This window comes from Sander lucioperca, chromosome 1 (assembly GCF_008315115.2).
Source record: "Sander lucioperca isolate FBNREF2018 chromosome 1, SLUC_FBN_1.2, whole genome shotgun sequence".
Classification (NCBI taxonomy): domain Eukaryota; kingdom Metazoa; phylum Chordata; class Actinopteri; order Perciformes; family Percidae; genus Sander; species Sander lucioperca.
The window spans coordinates 22,980,625-22,995,351 of NC_050173.1; the positions used below are offsets into that span (position 1 = coordinate 22,980,625).

General features: G+C 39.9%; 1 protein-coding gene and 1 long non-coding RNA gene across 5 annotated transcripts; one reads left to right on the forward strand and one right to left on the reverse strand.

The window, feature by feature from the left end:
- The first annotated feature begins 198 nt into the window (after positions 1 to 198).
- gramd1c (GRAM domain containing 1c) lies at positions 199 to 13,786 on the forward strand. 4 transcript variants are annotated; one of them, XM_031282017.2, is made up of 18 exons: positions 199 to 450; positions 1,058 to 1,160; positions 1,726 to 1,849; positions 2,970 to 3,070; positions 4,508 to 4,603; positions 4,694 to 4,774; positions 6,691 to 6,809; positions 6,899 to 7,055; positions 7,137 to 7,299; positions 7,400 to 7,543; positions 7,723 to 7,841; positions 8,031 to 8,173; positions 8,256 to 8,359; positions 9,047 to 9,217; positions 10,368 to 10,434; positions 10,594 to 10,713; positions 12,103 to 12,205; positions 12,496 to 13,786. In XM_031282017.2, the coding sequence occupies exons 2-18, from the start codon at positions 1,071 to 1,073 to the stop codon at positions 12,559 to 12,561; spliced, it is 1,968 nt and encodes a 655-aa protein (XP_031137877.1). In that variant the 5' UTR covers positions 199 to 450; positions 1,058 to 1,070; the 3' UTR covers positions 12,562 to 13,786. The 4 variants fall into 4 exon arrangements, with proteins under 4 accessions (XP_031137877.1, XP_031137879.1, XP_031137880.1 ...); XM_031282019.2 differs by having other exon boundaries at positions 7,140 to 7,299; XM_031282020.2 differs by having other exon boundaries at positions 7,140 to 7,299; positions 12,106 to 12,205.
- On the reverse strand, positions 1,681 to 6,189 carry LOC118494960. Its single transcript, XR_004897175.1, has 2 exons — positions 6,051 to 6,189; positions 1,681 to 1,778 (listed from the first exon to the last, which is right to left on the reverse strand). It is a non-coding gene; the product is annotated as an uncharacterized LOC118494960 (long non-coding RNA).
- Positions 13,787 to 14,727: the final 941 nt, after the last annotated feature.

Consider the following 14,727-nt stretch of genomic DNA (forward strand, 5'->3'; position numbering starts at 1 on the left):
CTTAACTTGGTGATTGCAATTAATGAGAAGTCGTGATGAACCATTGTGATTAAAAAATATTGTGTAAATGTTAAGAAAAAAAACAACTTTTACATCATACTGCAGTAGCTTGCTCACCTGAATACTTGGGATACAGAAGTACTTGGCTGTAAGTGGAATCAACTCCTAATTAAATGAAGGGAGAGGTCATTTTGGAGCCATTTACTAGTTCTGTGAAGACCAATGAGCGTCATCGATGAGATGACAACTCCCTAAAGGTATGTTGCTCCGGCCGGATGAGATGCACCTGCAACAAGACGCACGAGCACAACATTAAACTCATCAGCAGAGGTTCAGAGCTCTGTGGGACAAACTGCCGATTTCTTGCCTTTTAAAAAAAAACGAAAATTGAACTTTTTTTTTTTTGTCGCAGTACAACAGAACAGCAATCCTGGGTCCACTCCGTGCTAGGTAAGTGACAGCAACAGTTTAGTTTCAGGTAACCCGCGTGTGCTGACATGTTAGTTTCAGCACGCCTGCCTGCCTGTGTTTTCATGGCGCTGTGCACAAGTATTTAACCACGTTAGTCGGCTTTGCAGATCTGATAGTAACATTTAATCATTTTTGTTTTGTTTGATAAGACTTGACTAGATAGTTCCCATCGGCCACCACAATCTAACGTCACACAGCCTAAGGAGTTTGGAAGTGTATAATGTGATGACATTGGGTCGCTGTGATATCTTTTTCTACCTTTATTACATAAATCCATTATTTTAACGATACTTAACAATTTAACAAAAGAGTCCCAATAAGTGCATAAGGGGTTCTGCTCATTGACATGACTACGCTTCCTTCAGCTTAAGCTTTCTAGTCAAACCAGTTCTGTTGCAGTGATAATGACTTTCCCCTGTGCTGCTGCTGGATATCTTTGTTTCATGACATTTACCAGCGAGATTCAGATCATGTTCCCTCCAGTCTCTCGTTATGACACCACTGGGGATATTGAAATTTTCAGGGTTAAAGAAGTTTCACAGAAGACACATCTTTTCTTTTTTTTTCTTTTTTATTATTTGAGCAGCGCAGCAGAGCAGATGGACCAGGTATCCAACCGGTCAATAGTGGGCAGTGATGATATAACAGATGAGTCAACATCTGTCAGGTGGAGCTCTGATGAAGAAGAGGTAAAAAAAAAAAAAACACTGTCCAGCTAACATAAAGCTACTGCTGCTTGTATATGACATTTAGACCTTCATATAATTAACTTCATCATGCACTTGTAGTAGCCTATAATTTATACTAAACTATGACATTGAACTCTTGTGGGTCAGATTCTCTCTCTCACACACACACACACACACACACACACACACAGCATACACGCATTCATGTGAAAAGATGTCAGAATGATGGGTGGTGGGCGTGCGGTGACTTGAACCGACTAACCTCCAGTTGCAAGCCAAGTCCCTGCGGACTACACCATCATTTCACCATGCTTCACATCACACAAGTGGGATTGCTGTTGCCTCTCTGATGCAAAGCCCAAAATGCTGATTCTAATAATAATGCTGTTCATCATCTGCTCAAACTCCCAGGAGATGTTACTCATTTCTCAATCTTATTTTGTCTGTCTATTTTAACCTCTGGTCAGAATCAAACACAGCTTATCATTTGTTCTTGTTTCCTTTACACAAAGACTAATTCATGTCTCAGTAGGCCTATCTGTAATGTTCCCATCTTGTCCACCAGAGCTCTGAGCCTCAGGGACAGTGTCTCGCGGCACCTCAAGCTCCTCTACCGACCTACAAACAGAGGTTGGATGAATTTAGGAAGTTGTTCAAAGAACTGCCAGAGTCCGAGAGACTCATAGTGGGTGAGTTACAAAGAATGCTTCTCATAATAATATATTATACATATATAGTCTATACACAATAGTGTTCATCCATGATCCAAATATTGTTGTACAACAATTGTTTTATATTAGAGTTGATGATATTCTTTGCTGAGATTAAGTATAATTTTAACATTTTTTTATTTATTAATGCCTTGTAAAGTGGAACTGCCTCTGAAAAAAATATTTAGACTTACAAATGACAAAACTGAAAGAAATCCTTACAGGGTGATTCAAATCCAAGACTCTGTTTTATAGCTACACTGTTGCATTAAATGGAAAATGATCATGTTTAGTCACATGACCATGTACTGTAACTCAACCTGACACTAATAGCATCATTGGAAAACCACATCTTGACTAGAATTTAAGATGAATTAAAAAGTATTTTTCCATTCAGCCTAAGATTATTTGTTCTGGGAGATGGGTCAATCCTAAACAGGATGGATAAGCACATAAGAAGCTGGGTCCAGACTAGTTTAATGATAGCCAGACAGATTATTTTTAAAAGGATTGAAGAATGAAGGGGTGCCGTCAATCCAGTAGTGGGCTTGTGAGATGGTTAGGGTGGCGGTGTTTGAAAAAAAAAAACGTAATTTAAACGGTTTGCCAGAATGGATGTCTATACTAGAAAATGGGGAAAGTACCTGAGCTTTCTGGAGGGCTCCTAAGAAGCTTTATGCTGGGGAGAGACGTGTATGATGGTGTTGTCATTTATACATATGCTTATATGGTTTATTTTCTATTTTGTTACTATTTTGTTGAATAGTCTTGAATATTGTGGTTACTGTCTCATCTTTTCTTAATTTTTGTCTGGGTGGGTGGTGATGACGAGGGGGGGGGGGGTGTTCATGTTGTGAGTTGTATGTTTTGTGTGTTGGTAAGAAATAAAAAATGTGTTAACCACAAAAAAGTCTTTAAAAATAAAGATCAGTTTTATCTAGATAACTAAACTGAATTATACATGAACTGAAAGAAGGTACATCACATGGTTCCCACAACATGTTAATACAGTGACCTGTTTTATAAATATAGTGTCACAGAAACACCTCAGGCACACTCATTTGTAAGGATGGTTTGCCTGCAATATATTTTTCCTCAGACTACCCGTGTGCCCTCCAGCGGGACATCCTCCTTCAGGGACGCCTCTACCTCACAGAGAACTGGCTCTGTTTCTACAGCAATGTGTTTCGAGGAACGAAGGTAATGAGAGAGTGGAGGAGGATGTACAGCCTAGAAGCACACTGTTTACATTAATGTATCTGCAAATGTGTGGATAAAGCAACAACATTTAGTGCAAGATTATAATTTCATATAGCTAACACTTTGCATTATTTCCCTTTTAATGTACATCTCTAATAATGATGGTTCTATTTACTTTAGTAATTGATTAACTATTTCACACTGCTCACGTTTTACTCTTTTGTAGTAGAAAAATATTTTAGAGTCTAAACAGTGTGCAGAATTTTAAAGGGAAAAATCCACCCTAAAGCATAGATTAAATGTAAACAGTTGTAAAAGAACTTGCATTTCTGAGCCCCTTTTTGTTGCTTTGTTGTGTTTTTTGTTATTACCACAGTGGTGATGATAAAAAAATAAAGAGAAATCTAAATGTTGAATGTTTTCAGCAATACAAAATATTATCCATAAATATCAGATTTTGGTGTCAGTTCCTAAAATACAAACAGCAAGAAATTCAAGTTTGCAATCATGGGCAATATATGAACAACTGCCAAGCTACAACACTAAAAATAACACGGAAGACACAATAATTGCAACACTTAACGGCAGTGCCAGTCGGCCGTATGATAATGCAACAATGCTGCTCTGAGCAGTAAGTTCACGCCTCTTGGGAGTTGCTAAATCATAAGATGTCATCACAAAAATAATGGCGCGTTCATGCCACCTCGAAATAACAGAGACCGCCCCCGTGATTAGGCCTACGTTGTTTTTCCGACTACCAGTGTTCACATGGTTAGGATGGTCGGGATGCGTGTTCTTCTTCTTCTGTTATATTGGCGTTTGGCATAACAACTTGTTGCATGACTGCCACCAACTGTTGGCCGTAGCCTAGAGCATCAGGTGTGTGAAAACCAGGTGAAAACATGGAGGCTACAATAATTTGCTGCTGTTTTCTTATGCGAGCATACAAACAGCACATCGTCAGGTGTTTGTGTTATCTGCAGGACAACGAACAGGAAAGGACACGGATAATGTGTTGTTTTTTTATACATAGGCCTATGTATGAATAATTTGAAACATGTTATGTCTGTGTATGTTTCTCAGCAGAGGCGTTTGTCCACAATAAACAGTTTATTGTCATTGAAATATGTTCAGTGAACCAAAGTCGCCTACATCAAACGTCAGTTGTCAACAACGCGTCACCAACTAGGAAACTCGGTTAGCAAAATCTTGCCCGAGTTTCCCACCTCTGATTCCGACAGGAAGGGACGTGAATGATGACGTTTTCACTCTGAAAAACGTTTTTCCGATGTCCATGAACGCACGGTTACTCCTGAGGGGAGGAGGATCTATCTGAGGATGTAATGGTATCCAACGGAGATTTTTTTTCTTCAGCATTCTTTGATAAGCATGTGTGCACTAACTACTGTAACCTTTCACCTTTTTTTTTTTTTATAGATTACACTGACTCTTAAAGACCTCATTACTATGACCAGAGAGAAAACGGCTCGTCTGATTCCCAATGCCATCCAGGTCTGCACGAGCACTGAGAAGGTAAAATGTGTTAGAAGAGAGCAGAGTTTATTTTACATTAAATTAACACATAATCAATTACTGTATATCTCTTTATATCTTCACCTGCAGTTCTTCTTCACTTCCTTCTCGGCAAGAGAGAAAAGTTACCAAGGTGTTTTCCGCATGTGGCAAAACACACTGTTGGACAAGGTATGGCCCTCCTCCACTTACTGTATCTGCTGTTACAGTCTCCTAATACAGACTCATCAGTACAATGTTCAAACTCCATGTGGAGGGAGTAACAGCTGCTCATGCAGATCCAACAGTAGTCCCGGTTTCATACCTAGTCATTTGTATCACAAACACTGTCAACACACAGACACACTTGTACAATTACTTTCCAGCTGTGACTAAATGCCTCCCAGAGCACCAGACTTTGCCCCATTTTGCAGCACTTATCTGAGCGGTCCAGAGTACATACTGCCCTGTCTTTCTATGAGGTTATTAGTGCTGCTCTGCTATCGCATGCAGGCTAAAGATCTGCACATAGCAGCACAGCAGGGTTTGCATTATATTACGTTACATACCTTTAGCTGACGCTTTTATCCAAAGCGTCATACAGTAAGTGCATTCAACCATGAAGATAACACCGCAAGAGTCCAACAGACACACTCATTTAATTGTTCCACTACTGTGAGGTGCTGTGTTTTGAAATCATTTGCCCAGATGCATGTAAGGAGTTTAAAAGTAAACCCACTACAGCTCATCCACCTTGTTGTGTGTTCACCAAACACTTGGCTCTGTAAAAGTGAGCATAATAAACGATAACCTAGAAAAGTCTAGTTTAAAAAATTGCAGGCACAAACACTGTACGGGTTGAAATGTATTTAAAGAATAAGTGCCTGTGAGATGTTGTACAGGAGTTTAAGTTAAAACACTTAAAACAGTTTTGAAGCCTCTGTTAAAGTGTAATTGCTGAAAACGTTTGATGCAATTTTAAGCACCATGGGCAGTTGAATTGGATTCCAGTCTGGGAATGGCAGACTCTGTCACTAACAATGACAACTACGACTTACAGAGGTAATGGCATGAACACATTGCATGGCCATTGTGACAAAATATAGTATCAAAAACGGGTTATTTCATGAAACTTGTGAAGATTAACTTTAACAATGAGTTAAAAGGGTCGGTTGATGTGTAGGCTACAGGCACTATGGCAGCTTACCCGCGGGGGTGAGAGTCTGCTGGGATCTGGAGCACAAACACCTGTAGGCCTATTATAAAAACATCACCGACAAGAGTTCATTGACCTCTGGCGCGTCAGACTGTTTGTTAACACATTCGTGGCCATGACAGCTGATTTACATTCTACGAGCTGACTCGAAGCTGAAACTATTAACGGAATCACGTCATAACAGAGTTTGTCTGGTCGTCTGAACCGTCGACGGACTAGGACTTTCGACTGCTACAACGAGCTTTTATTTACCTTTATCACGGTGTAAATCTGGGCGGCGCGTCTTTACGCCCCTGAACTCGCTCAAATCTACTAGGACTTCCTGAATGTGCGTCCAGGTTACAGATCACTGTCTGACAGCCAGTTCAAGCTCACAGCTGTGGAGACATGTCCTCTGACAAGTAAGTAAAATCCGTGTGAATGGATCTCGTTTTTAGATGCGCTAAACCATATGTGCTTCCATATGGCAAAACGCGTTAATTTCCCGTCGGAATAAACAAGCCTTCAATAACCGACTAGGTTTATTACGTTATCACTCCGCCATATGAAAACGCATATCTTGTTTTTGTAATTTTCTAAGATTGACCTTCTGTTGGTTGTCAACACCAAAGTATAAGATGACTATCCCAGCGGTCGAGAGAGAATATAAGGTTTATAGGTTTGTCACCCATGGAGATAAGACTGTAAATAATACTGCACGGAGGCTAAATGTTTGAGGTTACCTGCAACTACTTCAAACTCTTAGTCAATATGAGTTTATATGGTTTCTATCTGTCAAAGCAGAGTCCTTATTGTGCAAGAGGAAGAGAGAGCCTCTCTACAGGAGCTAGTTTCCCTTTACTGTCGATGTTTCCATGCCTTTGTGACCTCTCTTTTTTATTACCACATTCAGCCTCTGACCAGCTCAGAGTTGTGGCAGATAATTAAACAGCATTATGGGCATGACCTGGGCCTGAGCCATGAAGACATGGAGCGCTTACAGTTATCAGCAGAACCAAGCATGCAGACCAGGTAAGCCCACTCCCACCTGCATGTCCATCCTCATATGCAAACAAAATGTGCTATAATTTGATACCACCTGACTGTCTGTCTGTCCGCAGCCTGACAGCGAGGCCTGGTGGCGATGAGGGTCTATGGAGGCTCGAGCGCCCTCCTTCCCTTCGCCTCCCTGGGATGGAGCATGGGCCTTTAGAGACCTCCACTCCTCAAGGGGAGGACTTGCCTTCCCCTCTCGGCTCACAGAACTCTCCTAACGCGGTATTAAAATGTTTTCCTTTATTGTGTGATCTGTGCATGTCTGAATCCTTTCACACCTCATTTTTTGGTCTCGCCCTCCAGCAGGAAGACTCTCGCAGCACCCCGTCTCAGCGGCGCAGCCCTGCTCCCTCGCTGGACCGCCTTGCCCCAGAACGGGTTTCCAAGCACTCTTCGCTTTCTCTTGACCTGAACGCCAACAAGAACAATATGTCTGAGCAGAGCGGTTCAGAAAGCATCGAGGATGGTAAGTTAGAGGAGGCACTGGAGGATGCTTGAGCTTATGTTTTGTATTTTTGTGGTTTAATATTTTCCTCTATCTATGTCGAAACCTATTGCTTCATCAGTGGAGGAGCGAGTGGGTTTGTCCCAGGTGCATGGTCGACTTTATCTAAACAAGGTGTTCCACATCAGTGCCAGCAAGATGTTTGAGCTGCTCTTCACAGACTCCAGCTTCATCCGCAGGTTCATGAACGTCAGGAAGACAACCAGTAAGTAATAAACCTTCATCTGTTGCCTCTTATCTGTTTATAACAATGTTTATCTTTATGATCCCTGATAAAATAAATGAATACAATTATGTACAGTCATTCCTAAACTTATTTATCCACCAGTTATATCTAATAAAAGCTTTCACGTGAAATATTCAAGTTGCCCTTTCTATTATCAGACGCCAGCTTTACTGCTTGGCAAAAAGACGATGTGGGAAACATGAAGAGGAGTCTGAACTACACGATTTCCATCAGCAACCCTCTGGTTGGCAAGTTCTCCACTGCTACAGAGAACCAGGTGTGTGTGTGTGTGTGTGTGTGTGTGTGTGTGTGTGTGTGTGTGTGTGTGTGTGTGTGTGTGTGTGTGTGTGTGTGTGTGTGTGTGTGTGTGTGTGTGTGTGTGTGTGTGTGTGTGTGTGTGTGTGTGTGTGTGTGTCTTAATGGATGCGTTACTGTGCATTTGTACTCTTAATTTAATATGTCACAGATACTGTACAAAGAATCCAGAGAAGGTCAGTATTACCTCATGGACTCCGAGGTGTACACTCACGACGTTCCCTATCACGATTACTTCTACACTCAAAACCGGTACTACATTATAGGTAACTCAAAGCGGAAGTGTCGACTAAGGTAAGATATTACAATTATATCAGTTTGGCATATAACACAAATATTAAGTGACTGCCATTAAAAATCTCCGTTGTGCTGCCAGGGTCTATACCGATGTGAAATACAAGAAGCAACCATGGGGCCTGGTCAAGTCCTTCATCACCAAAAACTCCTGGAGCGGCATAGAAGATTATTTCAGACAGCTGGGTAAGAAGAAAGCCGCGTTTGCACAGTTTGGAGGCAGAAAAGAGCACCTCCCTTTTATCTTTCCTTAGCTTGTGGTTTATTTTATTTCTGATCTGATGGGAACGGTTTCCTCCAACACACATCAGGCTCTATATCAGTGAATCATTTCACAGCTGCATTTGCAAGGAAGTAGAACAGGATTATAATGAACTATCTGGCCTGCATCAGTTTAGTTTTAGCCTTTTTAAGTTTAGTTTTAGTTTATTTTCTATTTTGCACAATTTAAAATGACAAATATGACAAATAAAACAAACATAACATAGTGTACACTGCATGGAAAGGGCAGAAAACGCAATGGGCTTATTTGAAGCCTCTACCTAATTTTTTTTTTTTTTTTTTTTTTTTTGCAATTTCACAATATTAAAAACATAAAATTATCATACAGAAAATATTGACTAGATAATAATGATGAAAAAGTAATAATATGAAAAAAATAAAATATATGAAATAAGAACAACAATACCAAAATAAAGTGCACTGAGCTTGAGCAGGAAACCATAATGTAAATGTAAAGCAGACAAGTTTTTCCACTGTAAAACTTAATGTAGTACTTGAATCAGTTAGTGTCTAAATACATGGACACTTTCAGGACATGGTGTTTTTACTGCCCCATATATGACTCTTTGTGGCCCTGTGATGACTGTACAGAGGCAGAACTGCTGGAGGAGGAAGCGGAGATGAATCAAGCAGGTGGAGACTCTGGGAAGATGGGTGGGCTTCGGAGGAGGAGGCGGACTTATAGCCGGACTCTGCCAGAGCACATAAAGCCCAACAAGCAGTACGGGCAAGACCCCGAACAGCACAGAGATGGCAACATGGGTACATGACGTTATACTGTATATAATGGCTTTAAAGGAAGGAATAGATTTGTGGTCTGTCGGTTAAATGTAAAGCTACAGCCAGGAGACAGTTAGTTTAGCATAAAGCTTGGTAGCAGGGGGAAATGACCCCACTTAAGCCCACTAATTAACAAGATATATTCTGTTTGTATAAAGACTATAAGTTGTGTCTTTAAAGGGGGTTTATGCTTGGAAGTATCAACTTCCTGGAGTTACCATGAGGTTGCTAGGAAGTCATTGTGCCCAGCTAAGAAATAGTCCAGCACTAAAACTATAACGTGTTGTTTTTAATACTTCAGTTTTTGTACAGAACAAAAAAGACATAGTGTTAGCAAACTTTTGTGGTGCTGGTAGGCAGATTTTGTTACCTTCGAACAAAGCCAGGCTAGCCATTTCCCCCCCCATTTCCCTCCAGTCTTTATGCTAAGCTAAACTAAGCGACTCCTGGCAACAGCTTCATATTTAATGAACAGATTAGAGTGTATCGAACTTCTCATTTAACTTCCGTATGCAAAGTTTGAACTAAAATGACAAACTATATATTTTTAAGGCTGCATGGTTGTGAACAATTTACCATTTTTTTTCAAATAACTGAAGTATTTAGTGATGCCAAAAGTGTTTGAATGAGCTGTTAGTCTACAATTTTTCTTTTAACATCGCAAGCATGTACATTTTAAACCTTGTTACACATTTCCTTAATCTGACTGAAGTAAACTACATGTGTGCGGCCTTCAGCCCTTTCAAAAACAACCAAAACATTTAAATGGAGACTGTAGTGCATCAAACATCCAATTGCTCTGCACTCTGAGAATTTCTTGCTGCAGCAGCAACTGAGACAGAAGCATGGACAAAGCCTTTAAAAATGAATGCCTATTGTGCGAACTGCATGCCAGACAACAGCCACTGCTATATAGATGAGTGGAGTTACTGTATGTTACTGTCTCATTGGGTTGCACCCTTGACAAACCCACAAAACCGCAGCATTTATATCTCAGGCCGTTGCAAAATGTTGCACGTCATTGGGAGGAAATATTTTAGCAAATGTTGCAAAACAGTGTAAAACTTCACATTGACTGCAACCAAGGTTTTTTTAAATCTATAATTTATTGATCCGTCCTGCTGTGTTTCAGGCCCCATAGAAATGAACGGCACGCACAGATGGAACACCACGACAATAGTGGCTGGAATGAGTGTGATGTAAGTTAACAACCCGGAAACACCCCTGTAAAACAATATGGTTTATATCCTGTATGAGGAATGCAAATTGTGTCTGTATTTTGTCTTGTCCAAACTGTCGTGTGTGTGTGTGGTCTCTCTTGTGTTCTAAATAAACTTGGTGCTTTTTGTCTCTTTCAGTTTGCTGATTCTGATGGTGATGAATCTGGGTCTGTTTTTCAAGTTGTGGGCCATGGAGGATGTAGTCCACCGCATGTACCTGAGCACAAAGCATCGGCTGAAGGAGCAGAGTGAGGCTAGGTCGGATAACTTTCTGTTCCTTTGCAATATGCATATTTCTTTGTATTTCCCCCCTTGATTAATCAGCTGTCATAGACAGTAACTTTATCATATATATAGTTTCCATGATCATATATACTTTCCATGATCGCTCAGGAAGCAGAAGTGTTGGTGTGGGTGGAGAGTGTGAAGGGGTTAGTCCTCCTTTTTCTTTTGTCAGTGGCATATAAGCAGCCCACATAAAGAGAGCTCTTTTAATAACTCAGTCTGCCTTAAGGCAGCTACACACCGGGCCGATAATCGGCCATTGGACAGTCTGGCGAGGTCAGTGACCCAAATCTGTTCGTTGTGTGTTCTGTGCCGGCGTCTGTTGGAGGAGCTGTCGACCTTCATTTTCGCCGACCTGACATGCTCAGTCGGAGACAGGGCAGTCGGGACTCACCCGGAAATGGCAAGCGGGATGAGCGTGACTAAGCCTCTCAAAATCTGACAAATCTTTTAAACTGACCTTTGTTGATCTGAAATGAAGACAGATTCAGCAACTGCATGGCCTATTTCTCGCTTGAAGTGTAACTCTCACCAAAATGCAACCTAGGGTCTTTTTGTGAATGTACCCGAGTCAAACTTTCGTTTAAAAGCATATTTAGGATGGAATCACCACTTTTAAGATTTACCGTATTTTCGTTTTTCAGTCAAATGGCCTTTTGAATGTAAGTGCTAGGGGCACTTTTATGCTAGCCTCAAAATATCTATTTTTAAAACACTAAGAAGGCTCGACACAACATGAAACTTTGCTAAATCTTAAAAGTGGCGATTCCATCCTAAATATGCTTTTAAACGAAAGTTTGACTCGGGTACATTCACAAAAAGACCCTAGGTTGCATTTTGGCGAGAGTTACGCTTTAAAATGTTTTCAGAAACACGTTTCGGTGAACTATTTTAGTACAATATGAGATCGTATTCTGAATGAGTCGCCATTAATGGCCGGTTGAAAAATCCAAAATCCGGAAGCAGCAGCCATACCCACATGACGCCTTAGTCCAATCAGCTGCCGGTTTTCATTTTTTGGGCGACAATACAGATTAGCGCTGCCTGCTGTTATGGAGACATATTACGTCTCGTCGCTTTGGTGTGTTCCGAGGCACTTTTTTGACCAATTTGTGGAGACTGATCAGTCCAACTGCCTTTTCTGCCAACGGTTGGCCGTCTGGTTGGTCTGTAACGGCCTTTAGTAACTGTGGTTATGTAACTGACATTGTGCATTGCATCTGTGCTCCTCCACTCTTAACCCTCTTCTTACATGTCCTTCACTTAGTTTCTGCATCTGTTCTTGTCTTCTGCTACCTTTTTATGTAGCTAATGTGAATATGGTATTTTGCACATAAGAATAATCACTTTCTTTCTGTTTGGCAGCTTGGCCTCTGAATATGGGCCCAAACAGAGACCATGGTTTAAAGAGGATGCACAGCTGTTAAAAACTGTACTGCAGGACTCCATCAACCTTTTAGATCAGGTAGGACAAGCTGGGAATGCACTACATAAATTAAAAGTATGATTGTTGCTCCAATGTGGCCATTATTGTGAAGATTCTGCATTGTTTTGTGCAAAGTAGACCAATTCATTATAGACTTTTGACACGTTATATTGTAGTGAGAAAACAGAGACATGCAGCTGTCATTTTTATTTTTTTATTTTACAACCAGCAGAAGTCCATAACATAAATTCATAGCTGTCTTGTAATTCAACTTTAAAAACCTAAAGCAGGTGTTCTAGCTGCTGAGTCAGTTCTTCTTCTCCTCACAGCTCCACAGCTCTCTGGTGGTGCTGCAGCAGAACTTTGCTTTGGCCAATCGTACAGCAGAACCATAGTGATGCTTGACACATGGCGACTACAGAGGGCCTGTTCCGGGCCTGTGGAGGAACAAAAAAACTGCAGTAGTGAACTGCCTCTGAGGAAATCCCTGGGATGCAGTGACGTTGCCATGAAGATGTCCCCAGACCCCTGACATGCCATGTGTTGCCAGGGGTTACACGTCCCAAAGCCTGTGCCGGGGCATCAGGTGCTAGGTTTTTTTTTTTAAAGCTGTGTACTGACTGCTGTGAGGACAAAGTTGCATCAGAGTCAGACGCGCATCGAGCAGCGGGTTTAGATTTCTGTAGGGTGCTATTGTCAGCTCACTTGGTTGGCTTCTTTTTCACTCTTTCCTTTAATTGGATTTCAGAGCCTCATGCCACACCAAGTGAACTATTGGAAATACTTTTATTTTTGTTTTATTCCAGGGACGTGAATCAATATGATTTAAAACTATATTCTCTATTTACATTTTTGCAGATATTTTAATTTTTGCACAAGTGCCTTTTACATTGACTGTGATATATTTTGGGATTTTTATTTTTTTTCAATAAAGATTGTAGAATCAGTGACTCAAATTTAAAGGTCTGTCCTCCTCTTTTGGAGTCATGATAATCCGTCTTTTTTTTCTACATGTAAACTGCAGGAGTGACTGCAACATTAAATTTACAAATCGCAAATAGAAAAATAACCTGCATTTTATAATATTGTATATGAGCCAAATCTGGTGTACAGAAGATACTGCTGATGTGCCTTGTTTTTTTTTTTTTCAAACCACATTCAATACATATTTGATTAATTTTCCTCATTCACCTGTACATGTTTAATCACAGTTTTATGTACTTTCTTTTTTTTTTTTTTTTCTACACTGAACCAAGTTTAAAAATAATGATTTGGTGTATTTTTAAATATGTGTGGGGTCAATGAGACTATCAGGTTATCTTGGCACCATGCTCTCGCACTGTCAACACTAGATGCAAGTTTGTTCTATGATTTCCAAGTTGACATGAACACTCTTTTTCTTTTTAATCAAATTGTTAGTGATAACACCACTAATACCGTGAACCTTGTTTGATGTTTAAAGTGTTTCCATTATCCTCGTCTGTGTGCATAATTTTGTTCAGCTGTTCTAACTTTAAACCACTTCTGCAAGTGACCACTTGTTTAAACTTGGTTGCTATTTTGTACATTTTAAGCCGTACTGCAATTCACTGTTAAAATAAACAAGGTTTCTTTCCCGAATCATTAACTATGCTGCCAACGTTTCTAAGGTACAATATATTAGAGCCGCAAACAATTATTTTCATCATTAGTCTGCCAATTATTTTCTTGAATTATTGTCTATACAAAATGTCATTTTTATAAATGTCAAAATGAAATAGTGAAAAATGTCCTTCACAGCAGCTGACATATTTTAATCTCGTTTTGTTCGAAAAACCCCAAAACATTCAGTTTACTATCATCGGAAACCAGCAAATAGTAAAAATTTCGAAACTAACTAGTGAATTTGAGCCATTTTTACTTAAAGATACTAAAATATTAAATTATCAAAATACAGACTACAGAGAGAAACTACAGGCTGAAAACAAGGTCATAATTATACATCGGCTATTAAATAGTTATGGTTCTTTTGCTGGGAATTAACTTTTCTGAGCTGGACTGACAAAGTGATATAACAATTACTCTGAGTCTGACTGGAGTGTAGGCTACTATAATGTAATCCATTAAGTTACTGTTTTTTTTTTAGTTTTGTAGATGATGTTGGGACCGTTACAGACTGTACTGCACACTATGCTGCTATTTGAACCCGAAGCAGAACAATTAATCGGAGGAAAGCCAAATGTGTCTTGTTCCTTTGTCAAAGCTGAAATACTATCCAGACCGTCTTTAATTATTGACCAGTAGCCTGTCCTTATTTACTCCTAGAGGATATTTTATATTTCTTTAATTGTATCCATAGGACATATAGCAATTATAGCGTATCTGCAGTAAGATTACAATTTACATTGAAATTACACTGTTTACTGTTGTATACTGATATCCCTATAGGGACTTCATACACCTTTTTATTGTAATATCCAGTGGTTCAAAGAAATATTTACTCAAGTACTGTTTTGAGGCACAAGTACTTAATAATTGTAATTTTATAATATGCGTTACCATAGACTGTAAAAAAAAAAAAA

Bases quoted from the DNA above. Each gene is read 5' to 3' on its own strand.
- gramd1c (XM_031282017.2), top strand. From the start codon at position 1,071: ATGGACCAGGTATCCAACCGGTCAATAGTGGGCAGTGATGATATAACA. The intron at 7,056-7,136 runs GTATTAAAATGT...CTCGCCCTCCAG, and splicing joins CACAGAACTCTCCTAACGCG to CAGGAAGACTCTCGCAGCAC. The intron at 7,842-8,030 runs GTGTGTGTGTGT...AATATGTCACAG, and splicing joins CCACTGCTACAGAGAACCAG to ATACTGTACAAAGAATCCAG.